The 19,730-nt window shown below is 38.8% G+C and overlaps 1 protein-coding gene across 4 annotated transcripts in view; it reads right to left on the minus strand.

Moving 5' to 3' along the window:
* Positions 1 to 19,730, minus strand: part of GALK2 (galactokinase 2) — a 276,880-nt gene that overhangs the window by 61,848 nt on the left and 195,302 nt on the right. For all 4 annotated transcript variants that reach the window (XM_049897715.1, XM_049897716.1, XM_049897714.1 and 1 more), the window contains exons 6-7: positions 6,474 to 6,572; positions 4,157 to 4,309 (exon numbers count right to left, since the gene is read on the minus strand). In XM_049897715.1, the coding sequence (XP_049753672.1) occupies positions 4,157 to 4,309; positions 6,474 to 6,572 (252 nt within the window). The remainder of the gene's footprint in view (positions 1 to 4,156; positions 4,310 to 6,473; positions 6,573 to 19,730) is intronic.

Consider the following 19,730-nt stretch of genomic DNA (forward strand, 5'->3'; position numbering starts at 1 on the left):
GTGACAGGACATTAGAGTTTCAAAAAAAAAAACCCAGTGCCGTTGAGTCGATTCTGACTCAAAGTGACCACACAGGACAGAGTAGAACTGCCGCATAGAGTTTCCAAGGAGCGCCTGGCGGCAAATAATTGAGCTAGCTCTCCCAAGCAGCCTATTTGAGCATATCAAAACAAAACAAAGCAAGAAGCTAGGATACAATAAGCAAACAAAATAAATTAATACACTAATTTATAAATGGCTCAGAGACAACAGTCAATATCAGATCACATAAAGAAGCAGACCACAATCACTTCAACAAGCTCTCAAATCAAAGCTTCAAGGAACCTTCTGCCTGAAGAGGTATTCCTGGAATTACTAGAGGCAGAATACAAAACAGTAATTTACAAAACTCTTCAAGAGATCAGGAAGGAGATGAGGCAAAATGCAGAACAAGTCAACGAACACATACATAAAGCAGTGGAGGAAATTGAGAAGGTTACTGAACAGCATAATGAAAAATTTAATAGGGTGCAAGAATCCACAGAGAGACCACAATCAGCGATTCAGATTAACAATAAAATTTCAGAATTAGACAACTCGACAGAAAGTCAGAGGAGAAGAAATGAGGAAATGGAAAGCAAAATTAGTGAGACTGAAGATAAAACACTTGGCACCAATATATTTGAAGAAAAATCAGATGAAAGAATTTCAAAATGTGAAGAAACCCTAACAATCACATGGGACTCTATCAAGTGAAATAACCTTACGAATGACTGCAGTACAAGAACAGGGAGGGATAACAGAAAATACAGAGAGAATTTTTGAAGACTTGTTTGCAGAAAATTTCCCTGATATCACGAAAGATGAGAAGGTACCTATACAAGATGCTCAACAAACCCCACATAAAGCAGATTCCAAAAGAAAGTCACCAAGACATATTATAGCCAAACTTGCCAAAACCAAAGGTAGAGAATTTTAAGAGTAGCTAGGGATAAACGAAAAGTCACTTACAATGAGTCAATAATAAGAATAACCTTGGACTACTTGGCAGAAACCATGCAGGCAAGAAGGCAATGGAACAACCTATATGATGCATTGAAGGAAAAAAATTGCCAGCCCAGAATCATATGCCCAGCAAAACTGTCTCTCAAATATGAAGGCAAAATTAGGACATTTCCAGATAAACAGAAGTTTACGGAATTTGCAAAAACCAAACCAAAACTACAAGAAATACTAAAGAGAGTTTATCTGGTTAGAAAATCAGTAACATCAGATATCAACCCAAGACTAGAACAAAGGACAGAGCAACCAGATATCAACTCAGGAAAATTACAAAAATAAATCAAGATAAAAAAAATGCTCAAAACAGGGAAACAGCGAAGTCATTATATAAAAGGTGACAACATTAAATCAATAAAGAGGGACTAAAAAATGTAGTCATAGATCTTCCATATGGAGAAGAAGTCAAGGCAACATAAAGGAATAAATTTTGGTTCAACCTTAGAAAAATAGGGGTAAATATTAAGGTAACCACAAAGGAGACCAACAATCCCACACATCAAAATAAAACACAGGAAAAACATAAAGGTTCAGCAAAAACAAAATCAATGACAATGAAAAAGAGGAAAAGACAATATATAAAGAAAAACTACTCAGCACAAAAATTTAAGTGGAAAAAAGAAACTGTCAACAACACACACAAAAAAAAACATCAAAATGACAGCACTAAACTCATACCTATCCATAATTACACTGAATGCAAATGGACTAAATACACCAATAAAGAGACAGAGAGCGGCAGAATGGATTAAAAAAAAAAAAAATGATCCTTCTATATGCTGCCTACAAGAGACGCACCTTAGAGACATGAACAAACTAAAACTCAAAGGATGGAAAAAAAATATCAAGCAAATGACAATCAAAAAAGAGTAGGAGTGGCAATATTAATTTCTGACAAAATAGACTTTAAAGTTAAATCCACCACAAAGGATATGGAAGGACACTATATAATGATTAAAGGGACAATATACTGGGAGGATATAACCATATTAAATATTTATGCACCCAATGACAGGGCTTCAAGATACATAAAACAAAGTCTAACATCATTGAAAAGTGAGATGGACAGCTCCACAATAATAGTAGGAGACTTCAACACCCCACTTTCGGTGAAGGACAGGACATCCAGAAGGAAGCTCAATAAAGACATGGAAGATCTAAATACTACAACCAACCACCTTGACCTCACAGACATATACAGAACACTCCACTCTACAGCACCCAAGTATACTTTCTTTTCCAACACACATGGAACATTTTCTAGAATAGACCACATATTAGGTCATAAAGCAAGCCTTAACAGAATCCAAAACATTGAAATATTACAAAGCATCTTCTTTGATCATAAAACCATAAAAGTAGAAATCAATAACAGAAAAAGCAGGGAAAAGAAATCAACCACTTGGAAACTGAACTACACCTTGCTCAAAAACGACTGGGTTACAGAAGAAATTAAGAACAGAATAAAGAAATTCATAGAATCCAATGAGAATGAAAACTCTTCTTATCAGAACCTTTGGGACACAGCTAAAGCAGTGCCCAGAGGTCTACTTATAGTAATAAATGCACACATCCAAAGAGAAGAAAGGGTCAAAATCAAAGAATTATCCCTACAACTTGAACAAATAGAAAGAGCAACAAAAGAAACCCTCCGGCACCAGAAGAAAGCAAATAATAAAAATTAAAGCAGAATTAAATGAAATAGAGAACAGAAATACAATTGAAAGAGTTAACAAGACCAAAAGCTGGTTCTTTAAAAAAAATTAACAAAATCAATAAACCATTGGCCAAACCGACAAAAGAAAAACAGGATAGGATGCAAACAATCTGAATAAGATACACAGCCTTGGAAATCCTATGGGGCAGCTGAACTCTGGCCTATAGGATGGCTATGAGTCAATCAACTTGACGGCAGTGGCTTTTGATTTTTTGGGGTGTTTCCTTGGTGTATTAATTGTGATAAATGTACCATGCATTATGTAAGATATTAGTAATAGGGACAACTGGGTGTATGTTATATGGGAATGTCTGTACTATTTTCACAATAATTTTCTCTAAAACTGTTCTATAATAAAATGCTAATTAAGATAAATAAATAAAGTTAGTCAGGCTGAATTGGGTAAGAGGGGCTTCAGGGGACACTGGGGCGAGAACAGACTTCAGGCTGTGTCTAGGGCTTGGTAAAGGTTGGTGACCATGAATCTTAGTTGAAGTACATAACTTCAGTCGGGAGGTGGTCAAAGGAAGGGTAGAAGAGGGCACAGCAGAGCTCCTGACCCAGTGTCCATTCCCCAGCCCCCAGCTTCAGTTCACCCACACCTTCCAGTTACACTACATGCCATTCTAAATCCTCAGTGACATTTCATTTCTGTGTCACTTCTTGGAGCCCTGATCACAGGTTGCTTTGTTTTCTTTAACCACTTCCTATTTCATATCCCCCTAACTTTAACTCTCTACTCTCTACTTCTATGTCTTGTACCCTTTTGAATATCTTTATGATGCTAGACATACAACTGCTACTCAATGAATACTCCTTAAATAGATCTAAGGTTTAACTGGCACGGGCCTTCTAAACTGAGGAAAGGAGAACAACCAAGACTCCCTTCTACTTTCTGCTTCGCTAATAAACATGCAGACATCTCCTGGGCACAGGGGGTTACGCTAAGCTTATATTTCTGGAATGACCAGTGATAGCTGAGTACCAACCATGGTGCACCTGAGGGAATGAGGCTGCCATCATTCTCACTGAGGAAGAAATACCAGCTGTGGTCACTTCCCATCAATTACCCCAGCTCCTATCTTTCTCCATCCAAAGACCCTCCCCATGGCCTGTGTTTCACAGATATAAGCCGTCCTCTTCTCCCCAGCTGCCACCCTACAAGACCCAACTGTGCACTTCATAGTTTCCAAATAGCTGGGGTTAACAGGGCATACTTATTGGTTTTGTCTTCCAAGTTTGGAATCAGGTTGTTCTGTACCCAAAGACCATCGGTTAGAATGTTGCAGCTGTCAGAATGTTGCCCTAAATTTTGGGGAAAAAACAAAGTCACACAGAATACGAAGAGTAAGGACAAGAAAAAGGCCTTTGTCAAGTTTCACTAATATTCCAAGTTCGTACCTTAGCAGCCAGCCGACACTCTGTCACCCTGATGTTGAAATAAGAAGTTGCCGCCTTATTCATTTCCACACAGCTATTGGCGATCACAAACACTGCTCCACTTGGGAGTTTCACATCCGTTGCCCTCAGAGGACTAAATTCTATCAACTTGGCCTGTTGGAAAAAGAATCTCAGGTGAGTTACAACTTATTAGAATTCAGAAAAGGTTTGAGCATGTACGCATTTATTTCACTTAACAGAGCCTTTTTACAAAAATGCATTTATTCATTCATTCGAGTATTATTTATTGACTCCAGGCATTATACTAGGCACTGGGGATACAACAGCGAACAAGACAGACACTGTCCCTGCACTCATAATGCCTACAATCTAGTGAAAATATAGTCAAATAGACAAAAAAAAAACTCCAGGTAGCGTTAGAATGACAGCAAAGCACAGGGTGTTATATAAACACATAGTTGAAGCACCTGACCAGATACAGCCTGGTATAAACCCATTTGAAAAAGGGATATATAAGCTGAGCCCAAAACAATGAAAGAAAGGAAGGCAGACAACCAAAAAGGCATCAGGAAGACAGACAAGCATACACAATTCCAGAGATGAAAAATAATATGGGATATTTTATCAGTCAGGGTTCTCCAGAAAAATAGAAACAATAGGAGATATACCTACTTCTATTTTTCTAGAAAACCCTGACTGATATAATACCTATATAATATACATATATAAACCAAAAACCCACTGCTGTCCGGTCAATTCTAACTCATAATGACCCTACAGGACAGAGTAGAACTGCCCCATAGGGTTTCAAGGCAGACTGCCAAATCTTTCTCCTGCAGAGCAGCTGGTGGGTTCAAACCACTGACCTTTCAGTTAGCACCCAACCTCTTTAACCACTGTGCCACCAGGGCTATGTACATACCTAATAAATACATATACACACAGAGAGAGACAGAGAGCAGACTAGCAGGCAAGAATTGATACTGCAGCCTTGAGTCCTAAATCAACAGAGCAGGCCAGCAGGATTTCTGTGTTAAAGTCTTGAGGCAGAACTCCTTCTTCTCCAGGAAGCCTCAGTTTTGCTCTTCAGGCCTTCACTGATTGGATGAGGCCCACCACATTACCAAGGGTAATCTCCTCTACTTAAAGTCAACCGATTTTAAGTGTTAACCACATCCACATTCACAGCCACCTCCAGACTAGTGTTTGACCACATGATTGGGCACCACAGCCAAGCCCATTTGACACGTGGAGGGTGTTAGTGGAGGGTTGAGTACTGGAAATGGGTTTGAGGGATGAGGAGTAGAAAAGGTTAGAATAAAGGTGCAACGTAGGGGTCAGATCTAAAGAGCTGGGCAAGCTCAAAGGATTTGGATTTTGCTCAGATCCTATCACTTACACACATTAATACTAGGGCTCTTGCCATCATGTCTGCTTGTCAGGTCCCATCCAAAATCCCACAGTATTATCGTATCATGAAACCAAATTTCCTCATGCCTCACGTCTTTGGCTTAGAGAATCACCAACAAATATTCTTAATAAGAAGGAATCCAGGTGTTCTTGAAAAATAGCCAAGCCTGTAGGAATCTGATCAAAAACTCTGAAAAAACTTTAAAAACTCTGAAAAGAGTTTTTTTTAATGTCTTTTTAAAAAATGTCTGCTTCTATTTTGAAAATGAGCAGTTCATGGGCAACAACCAAAACCTCACTCTGCCTGAGGGAGCAGAGAGCCAAGGGGAAGTGGTATCCAGCTAAGGAATTTATTCTTGGCTTACTGTCAACAGTCTTCTTCCTGCCGCTGAAGGCCCAAAAATGCTTACAGAGAAAAATGATACCAAAGAGTAAATTACAAGAAGAGGGGTTGTGAATATATGTGGTAAGAGAACTAACATTTGGGTTTAAAACCAGCAAGAGATTATGAAAATGCCCTGAGATGAAGTGATTTGGGATGGGGGTGTGGAAGGCAGTCCCTAAGAGAGAGGACCTGTGAAATCTCATCCTAACAACGCAGACAATAGCAGAGAAAAAAAAAAAAAAAAACAGACACATGAGAAAAATAGGCTGAGGTGTGAACCTGGAAGCTTAAGGGAAATAAGAGTTGGTGAAGTGGTGGTCACCTTGAGTTACAAACTGCTGGGAAATATCCTACAATGGAGAATAGACCTAGATACTAGAACAGCCTGCCCCTAGCCAAAAATACCCATAACGTAGTAGTAGAATAGGCTTCCCATAGCCAAGTCTGCTGGGGAACTCAAGACCCTTCTCTCCATGTGAATTTTCCCTAGTTGATATTTCTAAATAGCTCAGTATCACTTACAGTTCCTTCTTCTGCAAGAAATGATATGGACTGGTCCATTCCTCCTCCTTCAGTGCCAATATAACGCTCACTTTTGGCACAGATTTCTGCAAGTTCCACCTGGAAAAGTAAAAATCAATTCATACTGTTAGTGTAGTCATAATCTATTTGCATCCATTTATTACCCCAGGCATGACAATTTCAGTGCCAACTCTGATCAATTGATAGTAACTGTCTCGAGCATTGTGTTAACAAGAATTCCATGACTACAGTTGAGCCCCAGAGGAAAACATACCAAGACTGATTAACAACATCTGTCATGAGTACGGAATGAGATATTGGCAGTGTTTGCATCGTATTTGCTTTCTCTAAAAGACTGCATAATGCAAATGGTTTCTCTTCTCTTTCTATTTGCTTCAACCCTCTCTGGACTGGTATCACTGAAAATCTGACATGGGCACTCATTTATTTCTGCCTCAGCTGCCTTTGTCCCCCCACAGCCAAAGTAGGTCTCATCAACTTTATTTTCGAGATCAAAAGTAAGGCTGTCTCTCTGGCACTTCCATTAAGTTAAGAATCAGACACATCTTCCAACAGTTAAAGTGAAGATGCCCAACTGTGGAGCATTATTTTAATATAAACTGAAAAAAATTAAAAATAAAAAAGATAGAAGAAAATGATAAAAATATATTTTAATATCAGTTAAATGCTTTAATTCCACCCATTCACTTCTCAAAATATCATTTTTATCTGTTTAAGCATCTTCAGTGGGACTGATAAGTTTAAACTCCTCAACTTGACATTTCAAGTACCCCTGAAATACGGGGCCAATTCGCATATGAAATCTTATTATCTTCCACTCTTTTCCAGTCATGCTTGTCTCCTTAACCATCTTACACATGCTTCTGCATGCTGAAACTAATTCCTATCCTCTCTCCTATATAAATCCTATTGCCATGCAGTACTTAACTCATTGGCCACCGACGATGGGCAAGTCACTGGAATGGCCACTCAAATCTTCCTCCTTCATAGAATCTGCCTCAAATACACTTTCTACTATGGCATCCCCGTTCTCTGAACTCCTATAATACTTAAGCACTTGGCTGCTATCCAAAAGGTTGGCAGTTCGAACCCACTCAAGTGGCTCAGTGGGAGAAAGATTTTGCCATCTGCTCCTATAAAGATTACAGCCTAGAAAACCCTATGGGGCAGTTCTACTCTGTCACATGGGGTCACTGTGAGTTGAAATCTACATGATGGCACCTAACAACAACATTCACCCACTCCAGTATCCATTTATTCATTCATTTTTGCTCTCTTCTAAGGCTTGATTTCTCACTGGCTTATTAGAAAATCTTCCTCGGGTGATCATTCTGAAACACTAATAGCATCACCTCTTGCTTTCTTGGTTACCACCACCTTGATGCTCATATTTCTCAGCATGGTACACAAGGTCTCTAATGACACAGCCCTTGCTCACTTCTCCAGCCTGCTCTCTCACCACTACCCCTGTGAACCCTAAGATCCAGTCATCAGGAATACTGAATACACGGTGTTCTTCATTACCCACCAAGCTCTTGCACACCTCAGTGTTCAGGTGCAACATTCTTTCCTTCTCTCTCAACACTACACCCTTCGGCATCTCCCACCACCTCCAGCAGCCCCCATCCACCATCACAATCAACTCAAGCATCACCACCCCCTCGGACCCACACTACCACCCAAATACACACATGTATCACCCCTCCGCTGCATTCTCACACTACCCTTTATAAAACTCCCTTTTCGTTGATAAGACTGCACTCTCATTGTAGATTCCCTTGTCTCCTTACTCCCCAGTTCATCGGAGCCCAGGCGACACCCATGTTGGCTGGATCGCACCCTTTAGTTACGCCATGTGTCAATCACAGCTGTTCTACGCAGAAGCTTGTCAGTTCTATGAGAGCTGGATCAGGTGTAGGTTTCTTTTGTGTCTCCTTCCTCACATAATGCACATAATAAATACTCAATAAACACCTGCTGCTTTCACTTCCTGAAAATAGCTGACCAAATACCATCTTAAAGATTCTGTAAACAGCATATTTGTTCAGTCATGAGGTTTAGCTAGCCTTGTGATATGAAGTAAACTTGGGATTTTGAAGCAATGGGCATGGCCTGCCGAACACACAGAACAAATGACCTGTCTGTCCATAATAGGCACATTAAAAATAAATTACTCACAAAAGGTCAAAATACTTGGATTTGAAAATGCAATGTAGCCAGGTGAAGCGATGCATGCAGGATCCGGTGAAGAATGGTGCAGCCTGGGTTACTGCCTAACGATGACCCCAGGCCAGTGTGAAAGGCACCCCCTCAGCAAGAGCAGTAACAGCCACATTAATGGGAACCAGATACATGTCAGGCATCTGACACTACGCCTTCCTTTCATAAGTATTATCTCTTTTAAACTTCCAAATAACCCTCTGTTTATCTGAATTATAGAAATGAGAAAAACAGGACTTAGAGACATTTAAGTGGAAGAGGAAGAGCCAGGATTTTAACCTGATCTGTCTAACTCCAAAGCCTGTGTTCTTTTCACACTGAACTTCAACTACTCCCCCAAACTGGAGATAATACAACCTATCTCTTCACTACCTCAAAGGGATGTAAAGGACAAATAAGCTCACCAAAATGTAAGTATTCTCCTCCTTAAGAAGAAACTAAAGCTTCGAGAAGTTAATGTTTATTAATTTTTTTAATCTCTTGATGTGTATAGAAATAGAATGTTAGTTTTTCCAGACCATCTATGTGGACAGAAGTGAGTGGCCCTGGAAGTCCCCAGAATCTCTGTGCCAAGGATAATCCATATTCAGGACAGTGGACATCCTTTCTCCTTGACACTGTCTCTCAAGCTGAATTCTGACAAATCAATCCCACGGCCAGACATACAATACCCAACAGTTCTAAATGTAGGAAAATATAAGAAAGACAAAAGATGAAAGAAAGAATGAATCACTTTATACTCCCCCAGACTGTAGAATTCAGTAGAAAATACAGCGGAAAAAATCCAGTACCAGAAGCTTCCAAAACTGAATTCAAGCCCTAATTTTCCTGCCCACTAGCTGTGTGGCCTTTGATAGATGGCTTAACTCTTCTGAGTTTCCATTTCTTCATATAATGTTAATAATAACAATAGTCAGAACTAATATTTATTGAGCACTGCATGCTATGTACCATTCTAATTCCTTTGCATGAAGTATTCACATAATGACTGTATGAGATATGTATCTCCTCATTTTACAGACGACAAAGCCAAGTGGGTTTAGCTAAGACCAGTCTAGTAATTAGTAGAACTGAAATTGAAACTCAGATTGTTTAAATCCAGAGCCCATATTCTTAATCACCATACTATTACCTTCCATCCATGTTATAAAGAAAAATACCCACTTCCCTAGCTATGGAATTATTGTGACGATCCAACGAATTAACTAAAAACACCTCATAACCTCCAAAGCACGATACAATTGTTGATTTTATTATTTTTACATCCTGAATAATCATTTGATTTACACAAGAGAGTAGCTAAATCTCAAGCCAAGTCTAAAGACAGGTGATCATTGTTCTGGAATACAGGACCTTTCTACAAAGTGTTTAAGGAGGAAATCGACTTGGCACCTCCTGATAAAGCTAGAAATGGTTGTGGAGAGACCGGAACACTTCTACACTGCTGGTGGGAATGTAAAATGATGCAATCACTTTGGGAATCAGTTTGGTGCTTCCTTAAAAAGCTGGAAATAGAACTACCATATGATCCAGTGATACCACTCCTTGGAATAGATCCTAGAGAAATAAGAGCCCTCACATGAACAGATATACCCACACCCATGTTTACTGCAGCACTGTTTACAACAGCAAAAAGATGGAAGCAACCAAGGTGCCCATCAGTGGATGAATGGATAATTCACATAATGGAATCCAGTGCCGTCGAGTCATAACGGAATACTACACAACAATTAAAAACAACGATGAATCCATTAAACATCTCATAACACGGAGGAATCTGGAAGGCATTATGCTGAGTGAAATTAGTCAGTTGAAAAAGGACAAATATTTTATGAGACCACTATTAAAAGAACTCCAGAAAATGTTTAAACACAGAAGAAAATATTCTTTGATGGTTACGAAGGAGGGGATGGAGGGAGAGGGGTATTGACTAATTAGATAGTAGACAAGAACTATTTCAGGTGAAGGAAAAGACAACACACAATACAGGAGAGGTCAGCACAACTGGACTAAACCAAAAGCAAAGAAGTTTCCTGAATACAGCTGAATGCTTCGAAGGCCAGAGTAGCAGGGACAGGGGTCTAGGGACCATGGTTTCAGGGGACTTCTAGGACAATTGGCATAACAAAATATATTTTAAAAAAACATTCTGCATCCCACTTTGGTGAGTAGCATCTGGGGACTTAAATGCTAGCAAGTAGCCATCTAACATGCATCAATTTCTCAACCACCTGGAGCAAAGGAGAATGAAGAACACCAAAGACATAAGGTAAATATGAGCCCAAGAGACACAAAAGGAGACATAAGCCAGAGACTCCATTAGCATGAGACCAGAAGAACTAGATGGTGCCCAGCTACCATCAATGACTGCCCTGACAGGGAACACAACAGAGAATCCCTGATGGAGTAGGAGAAGGGTGGAATGCACACATCAAATTCTCACAAAAAGACAGACTTAATGGTCTGATTGAGTCTGGAGGGACCCCAGAAGACATGGCCCCTAGACCCTCTGTTAGCCCAAGACTGGAACCATTTCTGAAGCCAACTCTTCAGGCAAAGATTAAACTAGACTATAAGACATAAAATGATACTCGTGAAGAGAGTGTTTCTTAGCTTAAGTAGATACATGAGACTAAATGGGTAGCTCCTGCCTGATGAGAAGGCAAAAAGGGATAGGAGCTGGTTGAATGGACACGGGAAATCCAGGGTGGAAAGGAGGAACGTGCTGTCATATTACAGGGAAAGTAGCTAGGGTCACATAACAATGTGTGTATAAATTTTTGTATGAGAAACCAACTTGAACTGTAAACTTTCACTTAAAGCACAATTTTAAAAAAAGTGTTCAAGGAAAGGGAGAACTTAAAAGATTCCAGACATACAACTTAACAACAAAAAGACAAACAACCCATTCAAAAAATGTGCAAAGGACTTGAAGAGACATTTCACTAAAGAAGATATACAAATGGCCAACCAGCAAGTGAAAAGATGCTCAACATCATTAGCCATTAAGGAGATACAAATCAAAGCCACAATGACTAATTAAGGGTCAGGCTGCACAGCCATTAAGGCAATTGGTGTCAATAAGTTGTACACCTATAAAAAGTTGAATTGGAAAAGTTGTGTGATAGATATATTTACAATGATGAAAAAAAAAGTGGCTGCTAGAAGCTGTGTATGTGCAACCAGACAATTCATGAGATTTGGTTCCTCAGTTTGGAGGTTTAGGGTCATGGTGTTATGTGACATCCCAGTTAATTGGCCTAATATTGTGTTTAGTCCTTCTGTTCTACCTCCTACTTCACTGCATAGTGGCTGGGGTCTTAAAAGCTTGCCAGTAACCATCCAAGTACAACAACTGATCTCTATTTGCCTAGAGCAACACAGGAAGGTTAGTCAGGCATAGGAGGAAATGGAATGTGTGGCTAATTGCCTCTATGAACAACTGCCTCCTTTGCCATAAGAACAGAAAAACTGAATTGTGTTTTTATCAATAATGAACATTTTAATCAAAGATTCTATAGAAGAATCCTGATCAAAAGGGGGAAAATGAAGAACAGAATTTCAAATTCTAATGGACTCCAGATATTTTGGAGTCATGGAGGTTGGATGAACCCTCAAAACTTTTCTCTTCAGATAATCGTTAAACCAAAAATAACCCCTGAAGTCTTCTTAAAACCAAACAATAGTTTACAGAATGTCTGCCTTGAGCAGGGTGCTCTTTTAAGATCTATCTGTATGGGATCAAACTGACAAGAGCAACTCAAAAGATTAGATACGAAACTTAGGGGACAGTGAGTTAATGAGGAAGAAACAACTTGGAAAAGGAGGGCAAGAATGCCTGAACAACTCGAAGAATGTAATCAATGTCACTAACTTACATGTAGGAATTATTGAATTGGTGTATGTTCTGCTGTGTATATACTCGACAGCAACAACAAAAATAAAATTAATTATTTAAAAAAAAACCACAATGAGATACCATTTCAACTCCTGCTAGAATGGATAAGAACAAAAAAACGTAAAATAACAAATGTTGGCAAGGATGTGGAGAAAGTAGAACCCTTATCCATTGCTGGTAGGAATGCAAAATGGTACAGCTGCTGTGGAAAATGGTTTGGTAGTTCCTTAAAAAGTTAAACACAGAACTACCACATAACCCAGCAATTCCACTCCTACGTATAACTCAAGAGACTGAAAGCAGCGTACACCAAAACACACAGGGATGCCAATGTTCACTGCAGCACTATACCTACTCCTCGCTTATCGACTATCTCATTATACTTTTCGCATTTATGACAAAAGCAAAAAAAAAAAAAAAAACTACTGGAGGCGAAGCCAATATGGCAGAATAAACAGATGCTTCTGGCAAGCCCTCTTTACAACAAAGACCTGAAAAAACAAGTGTGACAAGCTGGGAGTCCTGAGCTTCAAACACAAGCTCAGCAAACAAACTGAGAGGCAGGCAGAGGAAGAGACTGTTCAGAAGCGGAGAGGACTTGCAGGACCTGAATCACGGGAAGCTCTCATGCACCATTCCTGGAGCCGCAGCGGCGGTTGGTACTAGGATTACTTCACATTCTCATCAAGGAGAAGCAGCCAGCCACGTACCCTACTCACACCTCCGGAACCAGAGAATGGCACTTTTCGCAAAAGCTAAGTACTTCCGTATATTTTACCGCGCTCCCCCACCCCCAAGCCGGCTACACTGGCTGAATTCCCGGGGCCTGAGATAGGCTCTGTTGAGCACCTAGAGCCATCCTAGCGGACTTGGAGAATGAAAAAATTTGCAATTTAGGGGAAAAGATAATTTGCCTGCTCCAGTAACCAGGGGAGCTCAGGTCAGAAGAGGCTCCTGTCTAGGCATAAATGGTCCACGGACTTTGAGGACCTTTCCCTTCTGCATAGACCTGTGTGGGCCTATTTTGGGAGAAAAGACCCTTGTTGGAAGACTCCAACCATTTTAGTTGTGCAGTGGAGTGGTGGGTGTTTGATGTTTGACATTGCTTTGCCTATTAAACAAGGTCCTCACCTACCCACATCAGGGACCTAAGGACTGGTAGCTCCACTCAGCTCACCCAGCCATCCGCAACAGGGGTCCAAGGATAACTGGCACCTATCAGCCCTTACAACCAAAAACCTTGGGTGCCCATGGTCCGTCTGCAGAACCCACCCACCTGCACGCTCGAGGGAACAGGGACGTGCTTTCCTCAGAGACACCTGGGGTCTGTTCTCAGCCCCTTGCCTTGTTCAGAGTGTGACATCCTGCTGCAGTCAAATACCAGTACACACAACAATTAACCCTGCCCCTCTAAGACTGTAGGACACAGCCTGTACCAATCACTTGATGATCAGCTACCTGGACACCTGAGCTGAATTCATACAAGAAAAGTGAAATGGACTCCTAAACCGATATACCTGATAACAGCTCTAGCCATCTGGAGACAGGATGTTAGAGCTCCAAAGGCAAAAATAATCAAGCTAGCTAACTCAAGAAGCCCATTTGGGAATATCAAAACAAAACAAAGCAAGAAGCTAAGACACAGTAAGCAAGCATAAACTAATACAATAACTTATAGATGGCTCGGACACAACAGTCAATATCAAGTCACATAAAGAAACAGACCATGATCACCTCAACAAGCTCTCAAAACAAAGAATCCAGGGAACTTCTAGATGAAAGTGCATTGCTGCAATTACCACAGGCAGAATACAAAAGATTAATATGCAGAACCCTTCAAGACATCAGGAAGGAAATGAAGCAATATGCAGAACAAGCCAAGGAACACACAGATAACGCAATTGAAGAAATCAGAAACAATTATTCAGGAACATGATGAAAAATTGAATAAGCTGGAAAAATCCATAGACAGCAATCAGAAATTCAGAAGATTAACAATAAAATTACAGAAGTAGACAACGCAACAGAAAGTCAGAGGAGCAGAATTGAGCAAGTAGAAGCTAGAATTTCTAAACTCGAAGATAAATTACTTGGCACTAACATATTTGAAAAAAAAATCAGATAAAAGAATTTTAAAAAATGAAGAAAACTTAAGAATCATGTGGGACTCTATCAAGATAAATAACCTATGAGTGATTGAAGTACCAGAACAGGAAGGGATAACAGAAAATACAGAGAGAATTCTTGAAGATTTGTTGGCAGAAAACTTCCCTGATATCGTGAAAGATGAGAAGATATCTATCCAAGATGCTTATCAAACTCCACATAAGGTAGATGTTAAAAGAAAATCACCAAAACATATTATAATCAAACTTGCCAAAACCAAAGAAAAAGAGAGAATTTTAAGAGCAGCTAGGGATAAATGAAAAGTCACCTACAAAGGAGAGCCAATAAGAATAAGCTCAAAATACTCGGCAGAAACCATGCAGACAAGAAGGGAATGGGATGACATATTTAAAAAATTGAAGGAAAAAAATTGCCAGCCAAGAATCATATATCCAGCAAAACTGTCTCTTAAATATTAAGGTGAAATTAGGACATTTTCAGATAAACACAAGTGTAGGGAATTCGTAAAAACCAAAATAAAACTTAAAGAAATATTAAAGGGAGTTCTTTGGTTAGAAAATCAATAATATTAGGTATCGATCCAAGACTAGAACTCTGGGCTGAGCAATCAGAAGTCAACCAAGACAGGTAAATCAAAAAAAACAAAACAAGGTTAAAAAAAGAAAAAGAAGCTCAAAACAGGGTAACACCAATGTTATTATATAAGACAACATTAAAACAATAAAGAGGGACTAAAAAATGTAATCACAGATTTTCCATATGGAGAGGAAGATACGGCAATACAAAGAAATAAAACATAGGTTTAAATTAAGAAAAACAGGGGTAAATAACAAGGTAACCACAAAGGAGACAAACTATCCTACTTATCAAAATAAACTACAAGAAAAAAATAGGACTCAGAAGAAACAAAATCAACAACAATGAATATGAGGAAAGGATAATATATAAAGATAATCTACTCAGCACATAAAATTAAGTGGGAAAAAGAAACTGTCAACAACACACAAAAAAAGACATCAAAATGATAGCTCTAACTTCATACCTGTCCATAATTACGCTGAATGCAAATGGACTAAACGCACCAAGAAAGAGGCAGAGAGAGGCAGAGTGGATTCAGAAACAAGATCTGTCTATATGCTGCCTACAAGAGACAAACCTTAGACTTAGAGGCACAAACAAACTAAAACTCAAAGGATGGAAAAAACTATATCAAGCAAACAACAATCAAAAACGAGCAGGAGGGGCAATATTAATTTCTGACAAAATAGACTTTAAACTTGAATCCATCATAAAGGATAAAGAAAGACACTACATAATGATTAAAGGGACCGTATACCAAGAAGATAAAACCATATAAAATATTTATGCACCAAATGACAGGGCCGCAAGATACATAAGACAAACTCTATCAGCATTGAAAAGTGAGATAGACAGCTCCACAATAATAGTAGGAGACTACAACACACCACTTTCAGTGAAGGACAGGACATCCAGAAAGAAGCTCAATAAAGACACGGAAGATCTAAATGCCACCATCAACCAACTTGACCTCATAGACGTAAACAGAACACTCCACCCAACAGCAACCAAGTATACTTTCTTTTCTAGTGCACATGGAACATTCTCTAGAATAGACCACATATTAGGTCATAAAGCAAGCCTTAGCAGAATTCAAAACACTGAAATATTACAAAGCATATTCTCTGACCATAAGGCCATAAAAGTGGAAATCAATAACAGAAAAAGCAGGGAAAAGAAATCAAACACTTCGAAACTAAATAATACCCTGCTCAAAAAAGACTGGGTTATAGAAGACATTAAGGATGGAATAAAAAAATTCATAGAATCCAATGAGAATGAAAACACTTCCTATCAGAATGTACGAGACACAGCAAAAGCAGTGCTCAGAGGTCAATTTATATCAATAAATGCACACATACAAAAAGAAGAAAGGGCCCATATCAAAGAATCATCTTACAACTTGAACAAATAGAAAGAGAGCAACAAAAGAAACCCTCAGGCTCCCCAAGAAAACGAATAATAAAAACTAGAGCAGAACTAAATGAAATAGAAAACAGAAAAACAATTGAAAGAATTAACAAGACCAAAAGATGGGTTTTTGAAAAAATCAACAAAGTTGATAAGCCATTGGTCAACCAGACAAAAGAAAAACAAGAGAGGAAGCAAATAACCCCAATAAGAAATGAGATGGGCAATATTACAACAGACCAAACTGAAATTAAAAGAATCATATCAGATTACCATGAAAAATTATACTCAAAGATATTTGAAAACTTTGAAGAAATGGATGAATTCCTAGAAACACACTACCTACCTAAACTAACACAAACAGAGGTAGAACAACTAAATAGACCCGTAACAAAAGAAGAGATTGAAAAGGTGATAAAAAACTCCCAAGAGAAAAAAGCCCTGGCCTAGACAGCTTCATTGCAGAGTTCTACCAAGCTTTCAGAGAAGAGTTAACACCACTACTACTGAAGGTATTTCAGAGCATAGAAAAGGACAGAATACTCCCAAACTCATTCTATGAAGCCACCATATCCCTGATACCAAAACCAGGTAAAGACTCCACAAAAAAAGAAAATTACGGACCTATATCCCTCATGAATGTAGATGCAAAAATCCTCAACAAAATTCTACCCAATAGAAATCAACAACATATCAAAAAAATAATTCACCATGACCAAGTGGGATTCATACCAGGTATGCAGGGATGGTTCAACATTAGAAAAACAATCAATGTAATCCATCACATCAAGAAAACAAAAGACAAGAATCACATGATTTTATGAATTGATGCAGAAAAGGCATTTGACAAAGTTCAACACCCATTCATCATAAAAATTCTCAGCAAAATAGGAATTGAAGGAAAATTCCTCAACATAATAAAGGGCATTTATACAAAGCCAACGGCCAACTTCATCCTAAATGGAGAGAGCGTGAAAGCATTTCCCTTGAGAACAGGAACCAGACAAGGATGCCCTTTATCACCACTCTTATTCAACATTGTGCTGGAGGTCCTAGTCAGAGTAATTAGGCTAGACAAAGAAATAAAGGGTATCCACATTGCCAAGTAAGAAGTAAAATTATCTCCATTTGCAGACGACATGATCTTATACACAGAAAACCCTAAGGAATCCTCCAGAAAACTACTGAAACTAATAGAAGAGTTCAGCACAGTATCGGGATACAAGATAAACATACAAAAATCAGTTGGATTCCTCTACACCAACAAAAAGAACATCGAAGAGGAAATCACCAAATCCATACCATTTACAGTAGGCCCCAAGAAGATAAAATACTTAGGAATAAATCTTACCAGAGATGTAAAAGACTTATTCAAAGAAAACTACAAAACACTTCTGCAAGAAACCAAAAAACACCTACATAAGTGGAAAAACAAACCTTGCTCATGGATAGGAAGACTTAACATTATAAAAATGTCTATTCTACCAAAAGCGATCTATATATTTAATGTAATTCCAATCCAAATTCTAACGACATTCTTTAATGAGATGGAGAAAAAAATCACCAACTTCATATGGAAGGGAAAGAGGCCCCGGATAAGTAAAGCATAATGAAAAAGAAGAACAAAGTCGGAGGCCTTACTTTACCTGGTTTTAGAACCTATTATATCACCACAGTAGTCAAAACAGCCTGGTGCTGGTACAATAACAGGTACATGGACCAATGGAACAGAATTGAGAACCCAGACATAAATCCATCCACATATGAGCAGCTGATATTTGACAAAGGCCCCAAAACAGTTAAATGGGGAAAAGGCAGTCTTTTTAACAAATGATGCTGGCATAACTGGATATCCATCTGCAAAAAAAGGAAACAAGACCCATACCTCACTCCATGCACAAAAACGAGCTCAAAATAGATCAAAGACCTAAATATAAAATCTAAAATGATAAAGATCATGGAAGAAAAAATAGGAACAGTGTTAGGACCCCTAACACATGGAATAAACAGTATACAAAACATTATTAAGAATGCACAAGAAAAACTAGGTAACTGGGAGCTCCTAAAAATCAAACACCTATGCTCATCCAAAGACTTCACCAAAAGAGTAAAAAGACTACCTACAGACTGGGAAAAAGTTTTTAGCTATGACATTTCCAGTCAGCGCCTGATCTCTAAAATGTACACGATACTGCAAAAACTCACTGCAAAAAGACAAATAACCCAATTAAAAAATGGGCAAAATATATGAACAGACACTTCACTAAAGAAGACATTCAGGTAGCTAACAGATACATGAGGAAATGTTCACGATCCTTAGCCATTAGAGAAATGCAAATCAAAACTACAATGAGATTTCATCTCACTCCAACAAGGCTGGCATTAATCCAAAAAACACAGAAGCATAAATATTGGAGAGGCTATGGAGAGATTGGGAACACTTACACACTGCTGGTGGGAGTGTAAAATGGTATAACCACTTTGGAAATCGATTTGGCACTTCCTTCAAAAGCTAGAAATAGAACTACCATTCAACCCAGCAATCCCACTCCTCAGAATATATCCTAGAGAAATAAGAGCCTTTACATGAACAGACATATGCACTTCCATGTTTATTGCAGCACTGTTTACAATAGCAAAAAGATAGAAGGAACCAAGGTGCCCATGAACAGATGAATAAATAAATTACGTATATTCACACAATGGAATACTACGCATCAATAAAGAACAGTGAGGAATCTGTGAAACATTTCATAACATGGAGGAACCTGGAAGGCATTATACTGAGTGAAATTAGTCAGTTGTAAAAGGACAGATATTATGTAAGATCACTATTATAAGAACTTGAGAAATAGTTTAAACTGAGAAGAAAACATTCTTTTGTGGTTACGAGAGTGGGTTGAGAGGGAGGGTGGGAGAGGGGTATTCACTAATTAGATAGTAGATAAAAACTACTTTAGGTGAAGGGAAAGACAGCACACACCATACAGGGGAGGTCAGCA

Source organism: Elephas maximus, chromosome 10, assembly GCF_024166365.1.
Source record: "Elephas maximus indicus isolate mEleMax1 chromosome 10, mEleMax1 primary haplotype, whole genome shotgun sequence".
Classification (NCBI taxonomy): domain Eukaryota; kingdom Metazoa; phylum Chordata; class Mammalia; order Proboscidea; family Elephantidae; genus Elephas; species Elephas maximus.